The 26,720-nt window shown below is 39.7% G+C and overlaps 1 protein-coding gene across 2 annotated transcripts in view; it reads right to left on the bottom strand.

The window, feature by feature from the left end:
• Positions 1–26,720, bottom strand: part of niban2b (niban apoptosis regulator 2b) — a 52,754-nt gene that overhangs the window by 18,770 nt on the left and 7,264 nt on the right. The window contains exons 2-8 of one of the 2 annotated variants that reach the window (XM_026320934.2): positions 20,519–20,649; positions 19,436–19,561; positions 18,925–19,030; positions 18,508–18,675; positions 7,446–7,561; positions 5,140–5,244; positions 4,849–5,011 (exon numbers count right to left, since the gene is read on the bottom strand). In XM_026320934.2, coding sequence (XP_026176719.1) covers positions 4,849–5,011; positions 5,140–5,244; positions 7,446–7,561; positions 18,508–18,675; positions 18,925–19,030; positions 19,436–19,561; positions 20,519–20,649 — 915 coding nt within the window. The remainder of the gene's footprint in view (positions 1–4,848; positions 5,012–5,139; positions 5,245–7,445; positions 7,562–18,507; positions 18,676–18,924; positions 19,031–19,435; positions 19,562–20,518; positions 20,650–26,720) is intronic. The other variant, XM_026320935.2, reaches the window with a different exon arrangement.

The following is a 26,720-nucleotide window of genomic DNA, read 5'->3' as shown; positions in this document are numbered from 1 at the left end:
GCATCCATCCCACTTTGAATGGTGCAGCTCTCATCTCTAGAAATTTGGCCGAGATTATTAGCCAACCTAAAGCCTGACAATCCAGAGTGGGGACCGGGATGCAGAGACTCAGTCTAAAACGCCTCTCTGCAGTTTCCTTAGAGCCGCCGCCCCCCTCAAACCACATAGAGATTGTGTCTGCCCCTCGAACATAGAAATCAAATAAATCAGAAGTTAACAGAAGAAGAGTTATTCATAAAAACCTAATAAAAATTAAAGACCATTCCTCTTATTGAAAAGAAAAACAGAACTGTCAAATGTGGATTATTAAATATCAGGTCTCTTTCATCAAAATCTCTGTTAGTAAATGATTTGATAACTGATCACCAAATTGACCTACTTTATCTTACTGAAACCTGGCTACAGCAGGATGAATATGTCAGTCTGAATGAATCAACCCCCCTCAGTCATAAAAATTATCATGTTCCTCGAAGCACAGGTCGAGGTGGAGGAGTAGCTGCAATCTTCCACTCAAACTTATTATTAAACTTTAATTCTCAGAACAATTATAACTCATTTGAGAGCCTCACTCTTAGACTCTTAGTTTGTCAGATCATTCTTTAATAACTTTTCAATTTAAGATGATGGATCATGCAGCGTTTGGAAGAAAATTCCACTACAGCAGATGTTTATCCGACAACGCTGTTAATAAATTTAAGAAAATGATTCCATCTTTATTTACATCTATGCCAAGTATAAACATAGTGGAGGGCAGCTGCTTCAATCCCACTCCCTACCAAATTGATCATATTGTTGACAGCGCTGTAGCCTCACTGCGTGAAACGCTTGATTCTGTGGCCCCTCTGAAAAAGAAGTTAGTGAATCAGAGAGGAGATTAGCCCCATGGTATAATTTACATATTCGTACCTTAAAGCAGGCATCACGAAGGCTGGAAAGGAAGTGGCGTTCCACAAACTTAGAGGAAATTTTTCTAGCCTGGAAAAACAGTCTACTAACATATAAAAAAGCTCTCTGTAAAGCCAGAACTGCATACTAATCATCACTAATAGAGGAAAATAAGAACAATCCCAGGTTTCTTTTCAGCACAGTTGAGACACTGTTGAGACCAGTGTTCCCTTAGATCTCAGCAGTAATGAATTTATGAGTTTCTTTAAAAATAAAATCACAAGTATTAGAGATAAAATTCAGCAGATGCTTCCTATACCTGCAATAAATGAATCTTCTACTATAGTAGCTCTTGAATCATCTGTAGGACCTCAGTTATGTTTAGACTGCTTCTCTCCCATAGATCTATCTGAATTTACATCAGTAGTTGCTTCATCTAAATCATCAACGTGTCTCTTAGACCCCATCCCAACTAGACTGCTTAAAGACACCTTGCCATTAGTTAACTCATCTTTATTAGACTTGGTAAATTTCTCTCTAGTATCAGGCTACGTACCACAGGCCTTTAAGACTGCAGTAATCAAACCTTTACTCAAAAAGCCTAGTCTTGATCCAGGAGTCTTGGCTAATTATAGACCAATATCCAACCTGCCATTTATTTCTAAAATCCTAGAAAAAGCTGTTGCTAAGCATCTATCAGACCACTTACACAGGAATGAACTATTTGAAGATTTTCAATCAGGATTTAGAGCACATCATAGTACAGAAACAGCACTGTTGAAAGTTACCAACGATCTTCTCTTAGCCTCAGATAATGGACTTGTTTCCTAGACCTTAGTGCTGCATTCGACACCATTGACCACAACATCTTATTACAGAGACTGGAGCATGTGATTGGTATCAGAGGAACAGTGTTAAAGTGGTTCCAATCCTATTTATCGGACAGATTCCAGTTTGTTCATGTCCATGATGAACCTTCCACACGAACAAAAGTTAGTTATGGAGTTCCACAAGGTTCTGTGCTAGGACCGATTCTGTTCACCCTGTACATGCTTCCTTTAGGATATATCATTAGGAAGCACTCTATTAATTACCACTGCTATGCGGATGACACTGAGTTATATCTATCTATTAAACCTGTTAACACAAACCAGTTAACCAGACTTCAAGCCTGTCTAACTGACATAAAGGCCTGGATGACCAGTAACCTTTTTCTTTTAAACTAAACAGAAGTCAATGTATTTGGGCCAAAAAATCTCAGAAATAACTTTTCTAAAATTATAGCTACTCTAGATGGCATAGCCCTAGCTTCCAGCACTACTGTTATTTTTGACCAGGACATGTCCTTTAACTCACACGTAAAACAAATCTCTAGAACTGCATTCTTTCACCTGCGCAACATTTCCAAAATTAGGAACATCCTGTCTCAAAATGATGCAGAAAAACTAGTCCATGCATTTGTTACCTCAAGGCTAGATTACTGTAACTCATTACTATCTGGATGTCCCAATATCTCCATAAAAAGCCTTCAGTTAATCCAGAATCCAGACCACTTCGCTCTCAGAGTGCAGGTGTACTTGTGGTTCCCAGAGTTTCCAAAAGCAGAATGGGAGGCAGAGCCTTTAGCTATCAAGCTCCTCTCCTGTGGAACCAGCTCCCAGCCTGGGTTCAGGAGGTAGACACTCTCTGTACTTTTAAGGCTAGACTTAAAACCTTCCTCTTTGACAAAGCATATAGTTAGGGCTGGCTTCAGGCAACCCTGAACCATCCCTTAGTTATGCTGCTATAGGCCTAGACTGCCCGAGGACCATCGGTGCACTGAGCTCCCCTACCCTAACCCCCTTCCCTTCCCTTCCCCTCCCCTCTCTTCCTCTCCTCCCACCTCACATGTATATTCCACCAATGAATGTCACTAACCTTGTGCTCTCTCTCTCCCCTAGTTTGAGTGCTCTCCCTCTCTCTCTGTTCTCTCTCTGTACCTTCTACCTTGTGTCCCTGGTCCTGGAGCTGTATATCGCTGATGTGCAGTTACTGGTCCCACCAACCTGCAGTGTCTATTTGTTTTTTATTGTTGCTGTTCTTTTTTCTCTGCTCTATCCACTCACCCCAACCGGTCGAGGCAGATGGCCGCCCAATCTGAGCCCGGTTCTTCTGAAGGTTTTTTCTTCCGTTAAAAGGAGTTTTTCCTCTCCACTGTCGCCAAGTGCTTGCTCATAAGGGAATTGTTGGGTTTTTAGTTTTAGTTTTTGTAAAGTGCCTTGAGATGATTTGTATTGTGATTTGGCGCTATACAAATTGATTGAATACAAAATTGAATTGAATTGAACTGATCCACCAAGAGGAGGGAAGGGCTGAAGAGCCGTATGCCTCCTTCACATTGGCATAAAGGAGATCAAGATCATCTTATTTTCTCGTGTTGCACAGTCCACATGCTGTTTGAAGTTGGTCAGAGTTCCCGAAATACTGACATAGTTAAAATCCCCATTAATTACTATAAAGGCGCTGGGGTGTTTTGTCTGGAGACCAGAGAGTCATAACAATGGCGTGTGAAAACTCATGGGGCAGGTAGTATGGCTTCAGTCCAACCACCATTGTTTGGAGTGCAGATGCAGTCTTTCACTGTTACATGTCCAGGGTTGAACAATTTGAGTTAACAATAACAGCGAGACCACCACCTCTTTTCTTGCCGCTGTGTTTCCCATTGTCCGCTCGCACTAGTGAGAAGCGAGCTGTCTGGTATATTTTCATTCAGCCAGGTCTCAGTGAAGCAAAGCAAGCTACACTCTCTGTACTCTCGCTGGCTGCCAGCTAAAGCAGAACGTTCATCCACTTTTCTGCAGAGAGACATCACATTCCCCATAATAATTGTTGGGAGAAATTGTTTAAATCTCCTATGTTTTTCTCGATGCTTCACTCCTGCTCTGCAGCCCCTCCTACGCCTCCCCAGGTCTTGGGGGATTTAAGGTTTTATACCAAGAAGCAGACTTGTTCTCTTGAGCGCTAATAGTTATTATTGTATAGATGCCATTGCCATAGAAACATATATCTTCTGATGCTTTCCATAATCTCCGTATGTCTCTCCACAGGAATTCGAAGATCCCAACTCATATCAGAGCGAAAACCATAGATCTTGACCTGACTTGGATTAACAGATGATAATTTATTAAAAAAATCATCAAAACTTGCAAAAAACAAAAACAGAGGAGCTGGTGGAACTGGCTGCCACCTAACAGGCGTCAATAATGCAGACAGGTGATCATGTCTGACCTGTACACACACATGCACATGCATGCACAACACACACTACAAAAAAGAAAAGAAAAAACAACATGTATGCCTCAGAAGGTTTTGCCCATGTGGGCTCCACCATATTAGGAAAACAAGCAGACCTGTTAAAATGTGCATCTTGGGGGCATAGAAGTGTCATATGAAGAAATCCTGCTGTTCTAAGTCATTTAAAAGAAGCTGACAATTCAGGCTCAGCTGTGTGATGAAGAGGTGCTGTTTTGGATCAATATTACATAAAACAAAATAAAAACAACTTAAATGTAAATGTAAGCATTTTAAAGTATTTTATTTTACCTTTTGCTATTTTTTTTACATACTTTATACTTTACATATTTCATCAGTGCATTATGCCTCTGGCTTTAACATTTACAGTTTCCGTTTCATTAATGTCTTAGAGATAGTTTGTAATAATTTAAGGATGTGCAGGCGGTGTGCAACATGCTGAACAGCAACAGCTGTCTGGCCAGCTGTGAAGCCCTGGCCTCTTAAGCAGTGCAGCCTACAAATATTGGTGTTACATTTCAGACTACATATTTAATTTACTGTAGCAGTAAATAATTATTTAATAACTCTGACCAGCAGGAAAAAAGATAAAAGGGCATAAAGAACAGGGATCAAATTAAAAAACACTTGAAATGTGTCTACACTCTATTTCAGTAAAACTCTCTTACTAACCTCTAATCTTGCTGGTGATATGCTCCTTGGAGGTGATGATCTGGTCCATGTCTGTTCGTATAGAAGCCTCTAGAGTGGAGCAGGTTGCCTCACACTTTTGTAACAAAACCTCATAGTGGGCTTGACACTGCCCCTGCACCAGGCTGTACACCGCATCACTGATCTGCATTTTTGATTAAAAGGTGAACATGTGAGTGCATCAACTCATTAAGCATCAACTGCTGATGAGCTAAAAATACATACAGAATATTTATTTTTAAAATTTAAGTGGAATGTGAAGCAGTTTCTTACCAGCATCCAGGTTCTCTGTCTCTCATGCAATTTTCCTCTGAGACGGGGTGAGATAAGCTCTCTCAGCTCAGGAAGGAGGCCCTCCATCACCAGGTTAGACAAGATCTGCAGGGAACAAAACATACAGACACACAAGTCAAATTACCACAGTCACAACCATCTCAAATAACAAAATTAATTGATTTTGACTAGCGTGGAGTTTTGAAATTGGTACACTGTGTTTCTGTTACATAGCCCACAAAAGCCCATTTACACACATTTACACTGAGATGTTTGTTTTGACTCCAGGATGGAAATACAAAAATACTAATGTGAGGACTCCCAAGACCACTAAACAGAGTTTAATGTATACAATTGGTTCTCTAACTGTCATTGCACTATATGTCTGAGTTTCCTGATATTACAAACAAAAGGAAGAAAGGACAAGACAGGCCAATGACACCACTCCTGCAACACAGACATACACTCCCCTCCAAATATTGGAACAGTGAAGCTAATTCCTTTATTATTGCTGTAGACTGAAAACATTTGGGTTTGACATCAAAAGATGAATATGAGACAAGAGATCAACATTTCAGCTTGTATTTTCAGGTATTTACACATTTGGATCTGATAAACAACTTTGAAGATCGAACGGAACACCAAATTTTTAGGTGAGCAAACGTATTGGAACAGATAGATGTAAAATAGATTAAAGTGAAGACCTAAGATTTAGTGGCAAATATTTAGCTTGCAATAACTGCATCAAGCCTGTTACCCAATGACATCACCAAACCTTTGCACTCTTCTTTTTCAGACTTTCACCAGAGCCTCTTTCTGTTGTTTGTTTTGGGGAGTTACTCCATTCAGTCTCCCCTTCAGCAGGTAAAATGCATGTTCTATAGTAGTGGTTTCCAACCTGTCGATCGCGAACAGTCTTTACACCATTCAAAGTCGATCTTTAAGGGTCAAAAACTATTTACGTTTCACCAATCAGAGCACTGTTGGAAATAAGACCAATATCCCATTTAACTGATTGGTTCAATGGTGTGCCAATCAAATTTTCAGCACTATGCTGCCTACAATCTGCCAAAAAATTTTACCAGAAGAAGAAGTGCCTGGTTTTGCCCGCTATCAGTAGTTCACACCTCGGGTACTGAGTGTACCGAGACCCAGTATTAAACGAGTCACGGGGCTAAATTTTGGATGACCATAATATCAATAAGCTCCAGACTTAACAGGGCTGTTATCGGTATTGAAGTAGTCACAGTAAATGTGCACATTTAGCTCACGTGGTCAAATATCTGTCTATGTGTAATATGTTTTCGCTATTCGCACAAAAAACAAGATTGTCAGCACTTCAGTCTGACTACCTGCCTGCTGTGTCTGTACCAGATTGATAAGCAGAATCGATAAGAGTAGTAGTATCATTCAAATCCTAATGATACCCATTCCTATTCATGCCTCCACGTTTTTTGTTTTTTTTTTTGTTGTTTTTTTGATGATGCATTTAGGTACAGATTGTATTTTGATTTTTCAGCTCTCATTGTGTTGATTGATTCCATTTAAAATATTTTCAAATCTTGTCCCTTTTATGCTGTCAGTAGGTTATGCCTTCATATTTTTAAGCAATCACATTCAGCTTTATGCAATCACTCCCACAATTTCTGAAAACTGCACTTTCTATTTACAGATCGGTCTTTTCATGTTTTGGCTTGTCATTCTTTCTGGACATGCTTCAGTTTTTGTTTGAAGCCAATACAAACTGCAGTGATTAATATTTTTATATAAGTTTTAGACAGTGTTCTGTATTTGTACATCAGCTGCCACATTTGTGGTCAAAATGTTTTGCTAGTGAAAAGATAAAGCATTCTTCCACAATTGATCTTCTGTATGGGATTATATTTTTTAAACTTCTAAAAGGTATGGTACATCTTTGCTTTTTGTCTGACATGAAAAGTGATCTTGGCTGACAAAAGGTTGGTGACCACTGATCTATAGGGTTTAAGTCTGGAGATTGACTTGGCCAGTCTCATTATCTTGCTGCATGATGAAGGACCTCCCAAGCAGTTTTGTTGCATCTTTAAATTGGCCTTTAAATTATCCCTGCCGAAAACACTAGTGATTACCTGGATCAGGTGTGCTCATGCAATCAGAAGCTTGTCTCACTGTGTTTACTTGCACAAGAAACTAGGTTACATGAAACCAAGTTTGGTAAAATGTTATCAGTGGTATACTGTACTACATAGCTTTAGTCCAACTTGAGAGGAAAAGGCAGACACCAGGAAACAGAGGACAATGACAGATGTTACTACTGTCTCGCTTACTTGTGATGGTACACCACACATCATTTCCCAGGTGCCATAGTGTCCTTGGACTTGGCGGTAGAGTCGCACCGCATCAGTGAAGGCTGGTGTTTGGACTTTATTTTCCTCTGACAAACCTGGGATGGAGACATTACAAGGTATTAGCAGTTAGCACATAAGTACAAGATGAAACTTCCTTGTTAAAATAAAAAGTGTATATGGATACTCGTGGTCAATTACCCATATAAAATGAAATCAATGAACATAAGTGTTTACTTTTCTAGTAACAAAAAGAGAAAGACTAGAAAATAAAGTACATGCCTTGAGTTGTCTAGAGGGCACGATTAGGGTGGCCGGCTTAAATTGTGTGCAAGCTTTCAGTGGGCCAATCCAGTTTAACTACTGACACATTGCTTTTAAAGATTACATCCAGTCTGCCAGGGGCACTAACAAAGACCATTTATGTAGCCGAGTTACACCAGCTGTTTTTCTTTTAAAACACACTTTGGGTAGAATCACTAACTCCCTATAAAGACCCCATGCTCATGGAAGTACACAAGCATGTAACATAGTTTGGTAGCTGTATAAATTTGTGTATTACAAATATTGGTTAAGAGGGTTAGCACTGTCTAGCCTGCAATGTTTTCATCCTTAAACACTGAGGTGCAGCTGCTGGGAGCACCTCACCTTTAAAACAATACACTAACACAAGTGCCACTCCTTGCACATTCAGAATCTGCTTGGTGGCTGTGTATCTGTCCACTGTAACTTATCTGAACATCAGCACTCATTTGCAAACACAAACATTCAGCAATACAACAGTCTTTATAAACATGTTTGAATAAAGGCTTGTCCATCGCTAGTCTAGTTAGTCTCAGTGTGTTTAGGAATGTTTTATAGCTGTAAGTAGTGTGTAAGTCTGTTGGAGACAGAGGAAAATAACATCAGTGTCTATTCTATTTTAGAGTTTTGTTCACTGAACCCTTGAATGGGTCTGTAGCAACCTGGGACTGTATTATAATTATTTCAATAAAGCATACCCCTCTCTTTAATTCCTAAAAATATTTGTCTATAACAACCTTCTGTTGTCAAAAACAGCAGCTCTTCTAAGTCAAACTACTAAGACAATTACACCTGTCCCAACCAGGACTAAGAAAATCTCCATTCAGGAAAGCCAAGCACGTTCTGCAGATTGACTTTTTATATTTTTTAAAGTCACTACACTATCAGATAAAATGAATGAAAATACAGGCTAATGGACATGCTATGAGATTGATTATACTGGTATTTCAAATCTGTAATGACAGATCATAGGATATATAATACACAGAGAGAAAGGGTTGCAGGATTGAATACATGTATACAGCTAATTATTGCCAGAGGGCCCCCAAATGGGTTAAATCAGCCCTGCATTACACCATTATACACTGACAGACCACTTTGTGTGAGAGTGACTTGTTGACCTGGGGTGAGATAGGTGCACCCACACCTTGTTTAACAGAGCTGTGAAAAAGTCTGTGGATGTCTTAGGGCCCTGTGCGTGCCACAGAACATAAGGAGTCATTCAACCCCTGTCATCACAAGTTACACAGGCTTCCACAGAACGCTGAACACTTTAGAGAAATTAAGCAGTGAATGAAACTCTACTTGGTGTTTTATTTAGCATTACTCAACTGCATGCATTTGTATGTTTTCAGGGGTTTCATTTTGTGCCTACAGTATTAAAAAGATCACAGAATGAAAAGAAACATGGAAGTGAAAAGCAAGAGAAAGACAAAGCTAAGCACACTACAGGAATTTAAGGAAATTAAATACTGGCAAACTAGGCTGCAGTGCAGCCTAAACAACGTGCTGCTGTTGTAAAAACCACTCACTGCCTCATGCCACTGTAACTCTGACTCATTACCACAGATGCATTACTTTTTGTGCACACTGCTCTCTGATTCATGACATGAAAATGACATGAAAATGCTAAAGTTGTCAAAGCATGTGATAACACTAAAATCCAATAGTAGTTGGTATTCAATAGATAGTTGTATGTCCAGATATGTCATCAAAGATCGTTGGAAAAATTTGGATACAGTCTAATAGATTTTATGTTTAATAAAACCTTGAAGTCTCACGATTCAAATGACATAAAGCAATTTAGGATTTAATAATCACAGCGACTACAGTTTCTTAATATTTAACAAAAGTACAAATACATTACAATACGCTGGTCCTTACCTTTCTGTCGCGTTACTTCATATGTGTACTCAAACATCGAGTGTCGCATATCGTTTTGTTCGTTAGAATCCATAGAACAAAGTGCACCCATGTTTTAGTCCAAAAGATGTAATATTATACAGTAAATCCATAAATCCATCGTCCTCCCCATAAAAAGCTGTAATCCGCTTCGTTTTACGGTTGATTCTGCCGTTTATGCAATAAAGTTTGACATAGCAAGCTTCTGTGAATCACATGAGGCCTCAATCAAACCTGTTTGTTATGTTTCATAGCGTAACTAACCCTAAAACCAATAGAATTCACATCTTCAGAGAAAATCCCAGTCAGGGGGCATAGACTAATTTCGATTGACAGTAGAATCAGCCAGTCACATTGTTCGTCAATGATGACTGACGCATTTTGTAGCCAATGAGGTTTTTTCAGCGTTATATGACTCGTTATGTTTGATGATGCATCAGTGGGCTTTTAAGGGCCCCCACGCTACTGTAAATGTTGCCTTGACAACGCTGGGCAAGCAGCGCTCGAAGCTAGAGGGAGAGGGGAGTCATGTTTCACATTTTACAGCGCGCCTATAGTAAACTGGGAAGCTTTTGCTTCAAACGACACCAAGGTTGTCAATATAACTCTTAAAATGTAAGAACAACAGCTAGTTTAATTTAGCCATGTGTTGTTCGGCCGTATGCAAAAAAAGGGGCGGGGTACCTAACAGGCTAGAGTACCTACATGCTGTGATTCAGAATAAATATGGAGTAAACTGCAGCACCTGTCAGGTGATGAAACTTCTGCTAGAGACAAACCTCCTGTTGTAAGTGACATGTCCTTCGTCTTGCCCAATGCTAATTCAAGATGAGTACCATAGCAACCAGATATAAACAGTACTGTGCAAAAGTTTTAGTCTCTTTAGAAGTGCCTCCTTATGGCCGATTTTATCACAACACCATCAGTTGTCAGATTCATCCCAGGTTCATTGTGCAGCCCACTGTGCGGGTCAACAAGCCCATAAGAACCCACTGGTTCAAGAAGAAGTATTTTCAGAGCCAAGAAGAACCAGGAGTCCTGCAGCATATGGTCTGACCCCTAAAGATCACTGAATTAGGCAGTGTGGAAGCCCTCTTGTTTCTGTAAGGATTATTATTGTTATTAGTATTTTTTGTCTCCTGTTGCTGAATGAGGCCATTTTTGAACTGGTTCCCATGGGCAAAAACTCCAAAAAAATTTACCGCACAAATGTGTTACTGCGGTGAGCAGTCACAGAAAAAATTTAAGTCATGGGTGTGGCCCAGTGACTTCATGGCACACCCTTATCTTGTGGTTGGCATGTAGTTTTAGCTATAAACACCAAACTTGGTAGGTGTATGGAACTCCCCAGTACGAACAATTTTTACATGTACATTGCTATTGCCACGCCCAACAGGAAGTGAGGTATTTGGGATTATGTGTGTTTTGATTTTGTTTTATACGATGTAATTTAACATACTCCTACACCATACATCAGAAATGTATCAAATTTGGTAGTCATTGTACATTGTAATTTCCAATGATTCCAAGTGAGGTCCATGGCTGACGCATGTTCCAAAAAAATAATTGCTTATCTGGTCCGTTTTCTTGTATATTTAATTGGAACAGCAAATAACAAAAAAAAAAAAAAAAAAAAAAGTATCCACTTATCTATGAACTTAAAATTTTTCAGAAAACCACGAAACTAAACACTGCAATCTGGCAGCATCGACAAGCCCTGTACATGTTCAGAAAAACAGTCAGACCTTTTCCCTCCCCTCTATAGGTGTCGGTCTATTCTACAGTGCCAATTTCGAACTTATAATAACAACTTATTCAGTGCAAAATAACATAATACAAAATTGTTGTTCCAATTGTTCTAGTCATGCAATGACTTCGTTCTAACCATGCAATGACAATTACCACATTTCTAGAAATGTTGCGACGTATAACGTGAACAGATATTAACATTGCCAAATACGAGAGACATGGCTTATTGTGGAGGCTCAGTCTTTATCACTCCACAGACTCCACAAGCCGGCAGATCTCTAATAGGCCTGTTTAAAATGTTGGTCTTTGTTTTAATCCACTGACTCTACTAACAAGACTTCCCCTGTCTGGAACTGCCTCAATGATCTTCCCCATAATCCATTAATTTCTTAGTGCATGCATCTAGTGGTCATCCACTAGAAGAACAATGCCCCCTTCTATGAAGTTTCTTGATGCTGTGGCCCATCGCTGGCGTTCTTGAAGTTGAGGTAGGTAATCCTTTATCCATCTTTTCCAAAATAAATTGGACATATATTGTACCGGCCTCCATCTACGACGTGAAAAGAGGTCATCCTTGTTAAACAATCCTGGAGGTGGTTTTGACCTTAGCAACAGAAGTTGGTTAGGAGTTAGTGCTTCTAAATAATTCAGGTCATTTGATGATCAACTCTGCCTCACGTAGGAGTGTGTGAAGGCTTTCTTCATTAAGAATGTTGTTCTCTCATGGTGGAGTTCAACACCTTCCTTCTCTATCTCCTTCTCCTTCATTTGACCCCTTCAGCTGTGAGGCATCGGACTGAATTTATGCATGAATCTATATCTAATGATAAGGCAAGCTCAAAGTGCACTGCACGAACAGCTAAACAAGTGAATATAACTCAATATTTCTTTACAAGGCTTCTTCCATGTTTCACTTTAAATAGACCAAAATAGTCTGCCCCCATGCTAGTGAAGGGTGGATTATCCAACAACACTCACTTATGTGGAAGATCAGCCATTAGTTGCTTTCCAACTTTCCCATGCAAGCATCAGTTTGTCACACACTTGGATTTTCCTGATGGCTGTGTTTGCATTTGGGATCCAAAATTTCTGACGCAATTCAGAGAGCATGCGATTATGCCCTCCGAGTACTTGAAGGAGTAGGTCAGTAATGTGAAAGTCCCTAGATAAGATGTCAGGCTGCTAAATACCCTCTGGCATTGCTGTCCAATTCAGCTTTCCACCAACTTGCAATGATTCATCCTGAAGTACAGGGTTCAGCTTGTACAGGTGACTGCTGCGCTTCTCATTCTGTCCATTGAACAGAGCTGAGATCTCAGAACTTCTTCCTTTGACATAATTTGATGATGTCAAGCTCTGCTTGATCAAGATCCTCCACTGTAATGTGTGCACCCTTTAGGCTTGCTTTAAAACTCTCCAGCTGGCGTTGCATCAGCCATCCATTGGCTGACCTGTCATCCCCTTTGGGTGCACACAACTTCTTGCGTTTTTGAGGCACCACTCTGGACTTGCCCACCATAAAGCATGAAAATGTGTGTAAAGTCAGATGAAATATTTTCTATCTACAATGAAACAAAAGGTATCAACTTATTTTTCTGTTGTGATTGTTTTTATTGCTTTTTAACAGTGAAGAAAACCTTTATATTATTAGAGCGAAAACTGAAAATGTGCTCCTCTGCTTCAGTGCTTTGTTGAACATTTTATCAAAAGAAATACGAGGAGAGGAAATACCACTCTCTAACGGAAAGTAAAATTTTCAGTGGCAACAGTTAAAAATATTGTTTGTTTACAAGTAGCCGTGTATAAAAATATACTATATTATTTCTGATTAGTGGCAATAATACAAAATCATACAAAATAATATCTAATAACTTTGAAAAATAAGAAAAAAAAAAAATTCATATATACACTACTCATTAGCTCTAAGCATTATAAATAATGAGTAGGCATACATCAGAAAAGTAAATTCTTTCAGGTTCATTTTGATCAAAATTGATACTACAAACAACATTTAGTTATACTTTGGCAGCATGGCTCTGCCATGGAATGCACTGGCTATCCAACGGGGCAAAAGTTGGGGTAGACACTGGCCAGATCAGCAGTCCATTGCAGGGCCCCCGATGCTTAGGAATTAGTGAGAAACCACACAAATGCATGACGTAGCCACAATATTCAATCAATATTCCTTTAGGAATATTATATAAAAGGGTAAAAACAACAAATACCAGTTTGTAATTTTTTTCCTTCAAGATGGAGAAAAAAAAAGTTATTCTCCCAATATCCCACCAACCATGCACTGGTTAAACTGGTAAACACTGATTACAGTCATATTGACAGCCTATTCAGACAAGATGCCTCTGAAGAGGCTAAATAGTTGCCCTAGGATTTTGTCTTTTAAATAGTAATTTTAGCTTACTAGTAAACTAGTGAGGAGTTAGGCTCTCACTAGTTAACTAGTGCAGACACATCTGATATCAAGGATATGGAATTTATGCTCAAACAGCTTGCCATATGTCACATTGCTTTTGCTCACCAAACCCAACAGTTCTCCACCTTTCTCGCAGCTTGTATGGAAGCTTGGCAACAACAGCCTTCAAGCTTGCAACATTATCCAGTCCTTCCATGTAACTTACTCCAGTCATGGTGTCACAGCAAGCTGTCAAAAAAAGTGAAAAGGCATTTAAAGCTTCTGCATCCTCTGTTTTGATAGATGTCCAACTCAAGACTTTGTTCATGTAAGCAACAGTAATTTTGTAATCGATCGCAAAATGCTCTTTCTACAGCTGTCTGGCTTTGTGATAAGCCTCGTTTAGTTTCATGAGAAGGCAGCTCTTTACTAACTCTGTAGGCTGTCCACTAGTGAACTGCTCTAAGAAATAGAGAGTCTTTGGAGCTTTCCATGCGGGATTCAACACTGTAGTCTTACAAAAACATTGTAGTTGACAGGGTCACTGCTGAAAGTAGGAATATTGGATGGTGACAAAGTCATCATTCTCTGTTGTTTCACCCTCAACTCTTATATTATTCTGATTCAAATTTTCAAAAATTTCCCTTCTCACCCCTATGGGTGGTGTGTGTGTCTTCCTCAATCTCGGGTCCTCTACCAGAGGCCTGGGAGTTTGAGGGTTCTTCGCAGTATCTTAGCTGTTCCTAGCACTGCACTCTTCTGGACTGAGAGCTCTGATGTTGTATCTGGGATCTTCAGATGTTCCTGTACACTATGACGGCCACTTGGTTATGGCGTTCCATGTACGCTCTGCCTGCTAGCATCTTACAACCTGCTGTTATGTGCTGGATTGTCTCAGGAGCATCTTTGCACAGCCTGCACCTGGGGTCCTGCCTGGTGTGGTAGACCCCGGCCTCTATCGATCTTGTGCTCAGGGCCTGTTCTTGTGCCGCTACGATCAGTGCCTCTGTGCTGTCTTTCAGTCCAGCTTTTTCCAGCCACCGGTAGGACTTTTCGATATCAGCCACTTCTTGTATCTGTCGGTGGTACATGCCGTGCAGCGGTTTGTCCTGCCATGATGGTTCTTGCTCTTCTTCCTCTGCATCGGGCTTCTGTTGCCTGAGATATTCACTAAGTATTCCATTGCTTGGTGCAATCTTCTTGATGTACTCATGGATCTTGGCTGTTTCATCTTGGATGGTGGCTCTGACGCTCACCAGTCCCCGGCCTCCTTCCTTCCTCTTAGCGTACAGTCTCAGGATGCTGGATTTGGGGTGAAGTCCTCCATGCATTGTGAAGAGCTTCCTTGTCTTGACATCAGTGGCTTCTATGTCCTCTTTTGGCCAGCTTATTATGCCAGCGGGGTATCTGATGACCGGCAGGGCGTAGGTGTTGATGGCTTGGACCTTGTTCTTCCCATTTAGCTGACTTCTTAGTTGCCTTACTCTCTGTAGGTATTTGGCTGTGGCTGCTTTCCTTGCGGCTTCTTCTTGGTTCCCATTTGCCTGTGGGATTCCAAGGTACTTGTAGCTCCCCTCAACATCCGCTATGCTGCCTTCTGGGAGTTCAACTCCTTCAGTCCTCCTTCCCTCTCTTTGTTATCATTCGACGACACTTGTCCAGTCCGAATGACATTCCAATGTCGTTGCTGTATATCCTGGTGGTGTGGTCTCACTCGGTCCTGGCATACAGCTTGATGTCATCCATGTACAGGAGGTGGCTGATGGTTGCCCCATTTCGCAGTCGGTATCTGAAGCCAGTCTTAGTGATGATCTGGCTGAGGGGGTTCAGGCCTATGCAGAACAGCAGTGGGGACAGAGCATATCCTTGGTAGATGCCGCACTTGATGGAGACTTGTGTTATCGGCTTGAGGTTGGCTACTAGGGTTGTTTTCCACAGTCCCATTGAGTTCCTTATGAAGGTTCTTAGGGTCCTATTGATGTTGTACAGCTCCAGGCATTCCAGGATCCATGTGTGAGGCATTGAGTCGTAGGCTTTCTCGTAGTCAATCCAGGCGGTGCACAGGTTGGTCTGCCTGGTCTTACAGTCTCGAGCGACCGCTTTATCCACCAGTAGTTGATGTTTTGCTCCCCTGGTGTCCTTACCCATTCCTTTCTGGGCCCCGCTCATGTATTGAGCCATGTGCCTACCCATCTTAGCCGCTATGATGCCCGACAGGAGCTTCCATGTTGTATAGAGGCAGGTTATCGGACGGTAGTTGGATGGGACTGCTCCCTTTTGGGGGTCCTTCAGGATCAGGACTGTCCTGCCTTCAGTTAGCCACTCTGGGTGAGTCCCATCCATTAGCAGCTGGTTCATTTGAGCTGCCAGGCGCTCATGGAGGGCAGTTAGCTTCTTTAGCTCTTTTATATGTGTGTGTGTGTGTGTGTGTATATATATATATATATATATATATATATATATGCATATGCATATATAGGCAGGCATATATATATACACATACACACACATTATTACAGAGACCAGAGCATGTGACTGGTATCAGAGGAACAGCGTTAAAATGGTTCCGATCCTACTTATCGGACAGATTCGAGTTTGTTCATGTCTATGATGAACCTTCCACACAAACAAAAGTTAGTTATGGAGTTCCACAAGGCTCTGTGCTAGGACCGATTCCGTTCACCCTGTACATACTTCCGTTAGGCTATGTCATTAGGAAGCACTCTATTAATTACCACTGCTATGCTGATGACACTCAGCTGTATCTATCTATTAAACCCGTTAACACAAACCAGTTAACCAGACTTCAAGCGTGTCTAACTGACATAAAGGCCATAAACTTTCTACTTTTAAATTCAGGGAAAACAGAAGTTATTGTATTTGGGACTAAAAACCTCAGATATAACTTCTTTAAAATTATAGCTACTTTAGATGGCTTAGCCCTGGCCTCCAGCACTACTGTGAAAAACCTTGGAGTTATTTTTGACCAGGACATGTCTTTTAACTCACGCATAAAACAAATCTCTAGAACTGCCTTCTTTCACCTGCGCAACATTGCCCAAATTAGGAACATCCTGTCTCAAAATGATGCAGAAAAACTAGTCCATGCATTTGTTACCTCAAGGCTAGATTACTGTAACTCATTACTATCTGGATGTCCCAATATCTCCATAAAAAGCCTACAGCTAATCCAGAATGCTGCAGCCAGAGTCCTGGCAGGAACTAGCAAGAGAAATCATATTTCTCCTATATTAGCTTCTCTTCCTTGGCTCCCTTTAAAATACAAAATAGAATTTAAAATCCTTCTCCTCACATACAAATCCCTTCATGATCAAGCTCCTTCATACCTTAAAGACCTCATAGTACCATATTATCCCAATAGACCACTTCGCTCTCAGAGTGCAGGTCTACTTGTGGTTCCCAGAGTTTCCAAAAGCAGAATGGGAGGCAGATCCTTTAGCTATCAAGCTCCTCTCCTGTGGAACCAGCTCCCAGCCTGGGTTCAGGAGGCAGACACACTCTGTACTTTTAAGGCTAGACTTAAAACCCTCATCTTTGACAAAGCGTATAGTTAGGGCTGGCTTCAGATAACCCTGAACCATCCCTTAGTTATGCTGCTATAGGCCTAGACTGCCCGAGGACCATCGGTGCACTGAGCTCCCCTAACTCCCTCACACTCCCTCACACTCCCTCACACTCCCTCACACTCCCTCACACTCCCTCACACTCCCTCACACTCCCTCACACTCCCTCACACTCCCTCACACTCCCTCACACTGTATGATTTGTATTGTGATTTGGCACTATACAAATAAAATTTATTTGATATATACTTGTTCACATACTTGCCTGCATATTTTGTGTGTACTTAAAGTATATATCAACTACTAGCAGAATGAACCTGGTTTGACAATGAAATGTTATCCCTGAGAACTTACTTGAGGTTTTGGAGTGTGCAGTCAATGACTCAAAAGAATGCTGGCTGTGACAGGTAGAAATCATGCACTGGATAAAAGTGAAAAAATACTAGGACAGAATATGACAATTAGTGAGACTATCATCATGTGTTATTTTAAAAACTGAAATTACTCAGAAATTTCACTGGCTTTCAAATTTCACTGGCTTTCATCAGGCCAGTCAACAGTTTTTGTGCCAAAGCAATAAACTGAAAATAGAGATCCAAAATGAGGGGATTCTTACATCTTCATTTCTTTTTCAGCATAATGTCTCTGCAACAATAAGGCCAGTGAATGGAGAGAAAATTACCCAACATGTTGAAGCCACAAATACTCACTCTCACAAACTACTCTTGAAACCACTTGTAGGAAAGTGCTGAGCCATACCCTTGCCAAATTTATCCCACACACCTGCCCTAGAGCATCAGGACAGGGCCACTTATCTCCATGCATTTTGATGTCTCTTGGTGCCTCATTATTAAAAAAAATTGTAATTTAACTAATACAACAACTACTCAAATAGAAGGATCTGCAGTGAGCAGAGAGGAATGCCAGGGCATGAGCATATGATGTCTCCATCACAAAGCTTTAAACTGCCAACTAACTTAGAACATTTGTATAGTCACCAAAATAAGAATATATAGTCTAACTGCCTCTAGTCACAAATGGTTAAAAGCATGTGTCTATCTACAATATTTTGTGTTAATCAGGAGTTGGCAGTAATCACCATCGTTGGTGTGTCTGACACAGTCCTGAAGGACAGCATGCCACTTCTGCTGCTCTTTCTCTGTTCCCACACAGAAATAGTAGTGATGGGCGTAAGGGTGCCAGAGGATCAGAGGGAACTGAGTGGCACACTTTAGGAAGGGTGAAGTTCCCACTTTGGCTTTCACATCTAGAAAGAAAAACATGCAGGATATTATAATTCATATAATAAATGTCTTTATATGCATTTGAATAGGATTATGTAGTGTGTAGGTGAACTAGCATTATTAATGCAACAGCAGAGTGTTCTGAGCAGGCTCTTGCAGGTTCAAACACAATCCATTTGTTCTCTTGTTGATAGGATTAAATGCATCATCCTTTCTTTCTGCAAACACTACATAACTAAAATAAGAAGCAGTTTCAGTCACTGTTTCCGCACCTGGCAGGCAATGGCTGATGAGATCCAAGTAATGCTCCATAGATGTCAGCACTTTGTACCCGGCACAGTTGATGGTTCCTTTGGGATGGAGGCCTCTGTCATGGGACTGGTAGTAAGAGTGATATAGAATTAACATTCAGTCATTATCTATGCCCACCTAGTCGTATTTAAAATCACGGAGATCTGCCGGAGCCTATCCCAGCTTTCTTTGGGTGAAAGGCAGGGGTACACCCTGGACAGGTCACCATTCCATTGCAGGACCACATATAGACACCCATACACACCCACACACACACACCCACACACACACACACACACACACACACCGAAGTACCTGCAGAAATCCCACACAAACATGGGGAGAACATGCAAACTTCACACAGAAAGGTCCCTGCCAAGTTATGAACCTAGCACCTTCTTGCTGTGAGGCAACAGCGTGCTGCCCACAGAATTAACACAATCAGTGAAATCAAACTCTAAAACAAATTGTACAGACTGTATTCCTCCTCACCACTTTGTTGTCATAGTAGCTGATGCTATAGGAGCCAGGAACAAAGAAAAAGCGGTTCCTCCATTTCTTGTTCTCTTCCAGGTACTGAGAGAGCACACCAGAAAAGATGGACTTGTCCAGAGGAATCTGAAACAGTACATATTTCAACACAAATCATACACCACAAAGACACACTTTTAAAAAAGTACACCAACACAGGAGAGACTTAAGAGCCAGGTGTTTATCCAGAATCTTCAAGCACCAGACATCAGGTGCTTGAAATCTGCATTATCTTAAGCATAATGCTGCATTGTCACATTAGGGCACTTGATAGTACTTGATTTTTTTTTTTGTTTACTAATAGAGCTATGATAACTATGGTAACAAAAGATGCAAAATTTTTCTAGTGTTAAAGGTCTAAACATAGACATTTAGAAAATAGTGTAAAACTGTCAAATGTATGATTTAAGTCAATTCAATATCATTTGTATAGCGCCAAATCACAATACAATCATCTCAAGGCATTTTACAAAAAAACAAACAAAAAAAAAAACCCCAACAAATCCCTAATGAGCAAGCACTTGGCGACAGTTGAGAGGAAAAACTCCCTTTAACGGAAGAAAAAACCTCCAGCAGAACCAGGCTCAGTTTGGGCGGCCATCTGCCTCAAATTTAAATTGAATTTAATCAAAAAAATAAGTAAAACTAGATTAAATCTGACAAAGCATACAATGCAAATGCCTTTTGACCAATTTTGATTCTGAATGCTACAGACATATTTTATTTTCACTTTTATGAAATGCTATGGTCCATATCCAGTCCTAAGCCTTGGGTTTAAACATCCATGCAAGAGCTGTTCTGACCACATCCAAGTCAGCCTTTTTTTTTTTTTTTTTTTTTTAACTAGAGAGTTAAACAAAGAGTGCATTCGAACTGATGAGTGGAGGTCTGTAGCAGCTAAGTTTGTAAGTCAGACTTTTAGACAAACTTCCTAAGTTAAGTGAAACAATAAGTATTTCTTATTTCATACTTCAAATTTTGGGTAATGTTTCCTTTTCCTGGCTTAACTGGGCTTGCATTATTGTGTCCTTAAAGATGTTTTACCTTACGGTGTAATAGCTGTTGTTGTGGGCCACCTCCTCCTTCTACGTCAAAGCGAACTTTGTTGAAAAGAGCCACTGCATACTGCTGTTCATACAGACGCCCAAACTCCCTCATAACCTCCCCAGTCCGAGCTGCAACACACACACACACACACACACGCGCACACACACGCACGCGCGCGCGCACACACACACACACGCACGCACGCACGCACGCACGCACACACACACACCTTTGATTTTTATCCCTTGGATGTAATATTCACTTACATTCATTTCCTGAAGACTTAACCCAACCTTAACCACAACCACTACATGACTAGTCTAACCTTAAGCCAAATTTAAACCTAACTTAGCTTCCTTCCTAATCTTAAACCAAGCTGTCACTCTAAAAATCAATGATTTACATGGCTGGGTGCCAATAACATGAGTGTGTAAACAGGTTTTGGTCCCCATATTGTGAGTAATACTAGATACATGCACACACAAAACACACTTTTTAATTCAAATGCATTTGCTTAATATCAACCATTATCACTGATACACTAAATATCAAAATTAGGGTACCAGTAGCACAAGTAGAAAGATTTCAGCAAATAGCAAATTAATGACAGAATTATTTAGGACTCTCTGAAATTTAATAGTTTGACAAGTTTGATAGTTTTACTAAAATGAACAACTTGCGTTAAGACTATAGTAGCATAGGTTCTATGTTTATTGAGCTGAGAATAGTTGTTTTCTTTAAAAACATGAATTAATTATTTGGTTTCTAAGAAAAGGATAGTTTAATCATAAAGAAGGCATATATTAAAATTTGCCAAGCAATTTGGATATGGTATTTGATAAACATTTCCATTAAGTAAACATATCCTGCATCACAGATTTCCTACAAAAGGTTTCCTAAGGTATTGTGTTGTAGAAGCTGTTTTATCTGTGGAGAGAAGAGTGTCATTGCAGTGTCAAGCTGCTGTCATGAACAAAATACCTTTAAAAGTTAAAATTAGGGCTAATCAATACAACAAATGACACCCAGCATGGAACACTGCATTTCATTTTTAAATGTCCTACTTGAGCTTACTCTAGCCACCCACTGACTTCTGATTACTGATGTGATGTTGAAATCTATGATATGGGTGAAAGCCAGTTCACGTTTGTATGTGGACATTTCTGTTATATATGCGATGTATTTCTTCATGCCACTCCCTGATTTGTCTGCCCAAAACTAAATGCATTAGGAAGAATAAAAGACAATATACAGGTTACTACCTAAAAAAGGAGGAGAACTGAGTTCATAAAGTCAATGTTGAGATCATGCAGATCAGTTCAAAACATCTCAAGCATTGGCCAAATATTAGAAGTTAGTTATATAGAAATCTTGGGAATGGTCAACATAGAACCACCAGTCAATGTCTGGGACAAGAACCACACATAACTTTTCCATATTCCAAACAGGTGATATTGAATACTGTATTGCAGTCCTAAAAGAGGTCAAAAACATTTTTCATAAACAAGTTTTGAATTTGTTTTGGTAATGTAAAGTCTTTCAGCAGTATAATTTGCAAACAGAATTCCATCTGCTGCAGTAGGGAGTAGGAAGAGCTTGATCCCATTTGCTCTTCCTTGTGGTTATAATATGCTGCTTTTGTATTTAGGTTGATGGTGGGAATCTATGATTAAGCTTTCTGTTAAAGCTATTATAAGCTGAGCCACATAGAGTTTTAAGTGATGAACATTCTAGATAAGAGTGAAAATGACCTGGAGAATGTGTTAGTTTGTTTCATCAGTAACTGGTTCATTAAGAATTCTGACTTCATACCATCTGTCATTGCAATTATTATTTCATTATTAAATTATTTCATTATTTCCTGAAAAGGATGATTAAATACAACTTATCTCATGATGGAATGATAACAGTAAAGGACAAGGGAATTGTTTTCTAGATAACTGGCCATTTGGACAGGAAGTCTCAAGAGGAATGTGACCCTTAGCTAAAAAAATTTAAACAGAAGAGAAGGAAGGGGAGAGATGCCAAGAAAAAGTCCAGTGGCACAGTTTTTAGACATTTGGCATTTTCACTTTCTAGACCCCTACTGGCATGTAGTATGGCCTGGATACCACTAACTACTAATGTAGTTCTACAAATACATAAAAGGCTAAAGACACATGTACCTTCCCACATGCCCTTCTAAGCTTTCATATCAGAACCTAAACCCAAAGGCCAGGTCATGCAAAAAAAGGAACTACATAAAGCAATTATTAGTCTGACTAAACTGGAAAGTGTTAGTAGTTAGTCCAAATGGCCACACTGGAAGGTGAAGTGAAAAGCTGAGATGCAGGTGATGCAACAATCATTTAAATATGAGAACAGCAAACAGTGATGTACTTCTTGTTGTTGTTATTGGTACTGCACCTAAAACTCAAAATATAATGTTGTAAAAACCACATGCTAGATCTGGTTAAGAGCTTTAAAAATGTCACTTTTTGCTTCTATACAGATTTTTATTAGTACTTAGTAGTATTGCTGTTCCACACCGAGTCCTGCTCCAGAGATTGCTATATCTGACTTGTCAACAGTAACTTTCATACCAAACATAATCTTGCTGAGTCTTGTAGCTTTTAAACACAAGGGCACATTGCAGGATTAGGTTATAGGCAGGGACTAGAAAACAGAATCGGCAGTGACTCATTTAATATCCAATGAAGACAGTACTGATGTGATCTTCTGTTTGTGTCTGAAACTCAACTGACTCACACAGCACGAAGCTCCATATGACCACAATGTGCAAGAGGGTTGAAAACCTTGTGGTTTCAGTACCAAGCTATGCTCAGTGCAACCAGGATGTTCAGATGTTCACTCATAAAAATCAGTCTCATAAATGATTAACCACACATTTTATGATTTTAATTAATTAAAATATTCAAAGTTAATAAAAAGACCTCATAAAATTATGAGCATTCGAGCTGAGTTATTATATTACAGCAAAAAACCTTGTAATACTTGTCATACTTGCGAGAATTAAGATACTCAGATCAGATACTCATATCAGGCTTTGCATTTCTGTGGGTCAAAAGTATGCAAAGTGATATGGAAGTAGAGATTTGGCATTTTCACTTTCTAGACCAAGAGGGGTCTCCAAAGGAGCCAATTAAATTCCAATTCTTTGATATGGCATAGCTTGCTAGTAAAAATTTACTGGTTAAAAACAATTGATTGACCGCACAACTGGTTCAGCTTGGAATAAAATCTGGACCAATGGTTTGTAAGAAACATGGTTCTTTGTTCTTGCACCAAAGAGTTATAGCATATTGTTTACAGTTTCAACATCACCCCACAGAACAATTACAGTCTTAGTTGAATGTCTTACTGGTAATATTATGCCACCAGTTCAGCTCACTGTACTCATTATGTTATATGGAAACCAGTGAGACTATTGGTGGAATTCATCTAGAAAGCTGGTAAGTAGAGGATTGTGGGAAATGTGGCTGTGGTCAGATTATGTACCCTCTTGTCCACCACCATTCACACATTCTCCCTGACATTGCGTTAAGGAATTACTAATTTTACCATTTCAATCAGATGAGTTTAATTGTAGACCTTGCATGTGTAAATCCTGTAGTCCTGTTTCAATTACTTTTTCAGACAGAAGAATTAGACAACAGATATTTATATAAGCATAAACATTCAAGATTAGTTGCTGTAGCAGCACTTACAAACTGAGCTCATCTGATTTCAAGTTCATTCATATTACAGGCAGCTAGAGTACTTCAGAGTGGCTATTTTGAAGCACACCATAGTGGAGAAGCATTTTTTGAAAAAGTCACTCAGTGTAGGCACATGACAGCTAGACTGAATCAGAAAGCTGAGGGGAATCAAAGACCTGATTCATGTCACACAACTGAAGATAACAGGAGACACATTCAAGGATAATGCTGCCCTTATTTAACTGCATAAGTCAGATTTTTACATGTCAGCAAGATTTCCACTGACCATCCACTTCCCAATTAAGAACATCCCTGATTAGGCACATTTCAGGGCCAAAATGGAGAACACAAAACAAAGTGTGTTCGGATGAGTGGTCACTGAAGACGTGCAGGAAGCTTGGGACATGAATTTGCAAAAGCTTGCCTGTGAGGTCCCTTCATAGTCTGTCTTTTATCTCCCATTAATTATGAGCTAAGATATCTTTTTATACCGCAGAGTTCTCCTGAACAATACAGATAGTCATTTCTGTGGAATAGTAAAATTTGTATTGGATGTTTTGCTTGATTCCATGAACATGGAAAAGTAAGAAGGGATGTTAAATACAATTCTCAACTGGCCTTTTCATCACTAGATGTATTCATATGACTCAAATAAAAAATGTCTATCCTGTGAGAACAAGACCACTGGATTTCATGAATCAAAGTGAATATCGTACCAGTTTCACTTAAAATTGGAACTAATTTATAGTAGATAAAAATATGTATCTGGATCAGGAACTTCGCAATACACACTTTGGTCACATTCCACAAAAAAAAAAAAAATCTTTCATTACACAACAGAACATGTCATGTTGTAAGAAGATCACAGGGAGACATACACTGCTGATTTTTTGTGGTGCTGTAGCAGTCTACCAGACTGATTATCCAGGGGCCCTCAACACTGCTGAGGCCAGCTATCAGCTCTAATGATACTACTGTACTGTCTTCCATCACTGTGGTAATCTAATCTAACACTGCTTTTCATTTACCTGTCAGCTGCTTTCATGGTTGACGTCACTTCAACAGTTTCAGCACATCTTGATTATTGACACGGAGTCCAGACTTCTATTTAATAGACCCACAAGAGAATCGCCCTGTTCCCTCCTCCTCTCTCCACAGGGCCTTAACAAAAACATTCCACTGAGATAGACCCATAGGCTGACTCATAAATTTAGACTGTGTTCCCATCAGAGCTGAAGCAAGAGCATTGGCTGTGCTTAAGTAAGGATCAAGAGCACCAAAGGAGAGCAAATTCAGCTAGTTTACTGGGTTAATAGGAGGAGGGTAGGGGAGGATGAGATGAACTAAATGTTATTAATCTTTCCTGAAGGAAAATTCAGGTTAGGAATTTAGGGTAAAATTTTAGTTCAAACGTTTCTCAAGAGCTCTTATTCCAGATTGCACATTAGCCAACAAGGAAATTTCCCTGATCCTGGCTTTTTTAATGTCTGAAAGACAGGTGGACTCTCAATGCTTATTGGTGCTTATGATGCAAGACTGACTAAAACAGTGAATATAAATGCATCTTTTTTGAAATGTCAGACTAAAATTTGCCTTACATTTCATGTACAGATAACTAACCCCCTATTCATTGACTGTCTAGTAGTACTCAGTATATGACACAGAATACACTGGGAATGACATTTTATTTTATAACCTTATTTTATAACCCTTATAAGGCTTCTCTCAAACCTATCCCTCTTCTCTGGGTTTCAGTGTAGCATAACTTCACCAGATACATTTTGTGGCACTTTTCCTCATAGGTCATTTCTACCTTCAGCCCCCCTCTGCCTCATACAGAAACATGTTGTGTATGGATTGTGAGGTCTATCTAAAACAGGGACTTAAATTTAATTAGCTGGTTCAGTTTATAATGGATTGATTCATAAAACTGTTTTTACAGTATTTCTACAAAGTATTAAAGACATTAAACAAAGCTGCACAACTTCAGTGGAGACCTTAGACCAGACATTATGGACAAGTAAAACAATTTTGAGTCTGAACCTTTTCTTCTTTATCAGAGGACTGTAGCCTTCAGAAGTAAATAACTTGCAATGTTTTCCAATAAACATAACAGGGTCTTTCCAGTATATACTGCACACCTGATCTACATGATGGTAGTTACCTGTGCATTGCTGACTGAAGCTAAAGTAGTACAGCAGCTGGAAACACCTGGTCAGCTGGTATAAATGGATGCACAAATACGATTGTAATTTTATCAGTCCAGGAAATCCAGTAACTATTAATATGGATCAAAAGCAGGTGGCATCACTTATATTCTTAACCACTTTTGTGTTGAAAATGTTTTAAGCACATTGCATCTCTGTTGACTGATGGCCCTGGTCTGTGTTACATTGAGTGACTGTTCTGATTCTGTTGAAGATGACTGTTTTACAGGGTTGCATTTCTTTTATAACTTAAACCAGGGGTGCCCAACCCATGTTCCTTGACATTCCTGCTTG

Source organism: Mastacembelus armatus, chromosome 9, assembly GCF_900324485.2.
Source record: "Mastacembelus armatus chromosome 9, fMasArm1.2, whole genome shotgun sequence".
In the NCBI taxonomy this organism is placed as follows: domain Eukaryota; kingdom Metazoa; phylum Chordata; class Actinopteri; order Synbranchiformes; family Mastacembelidae; genus Mastacembelus; species Mastacembelus armatus.
Note: the sequence above shows the minus strand (reverse complement) of the source record. Positions and strands in the feature narration are given on the sequence as shown.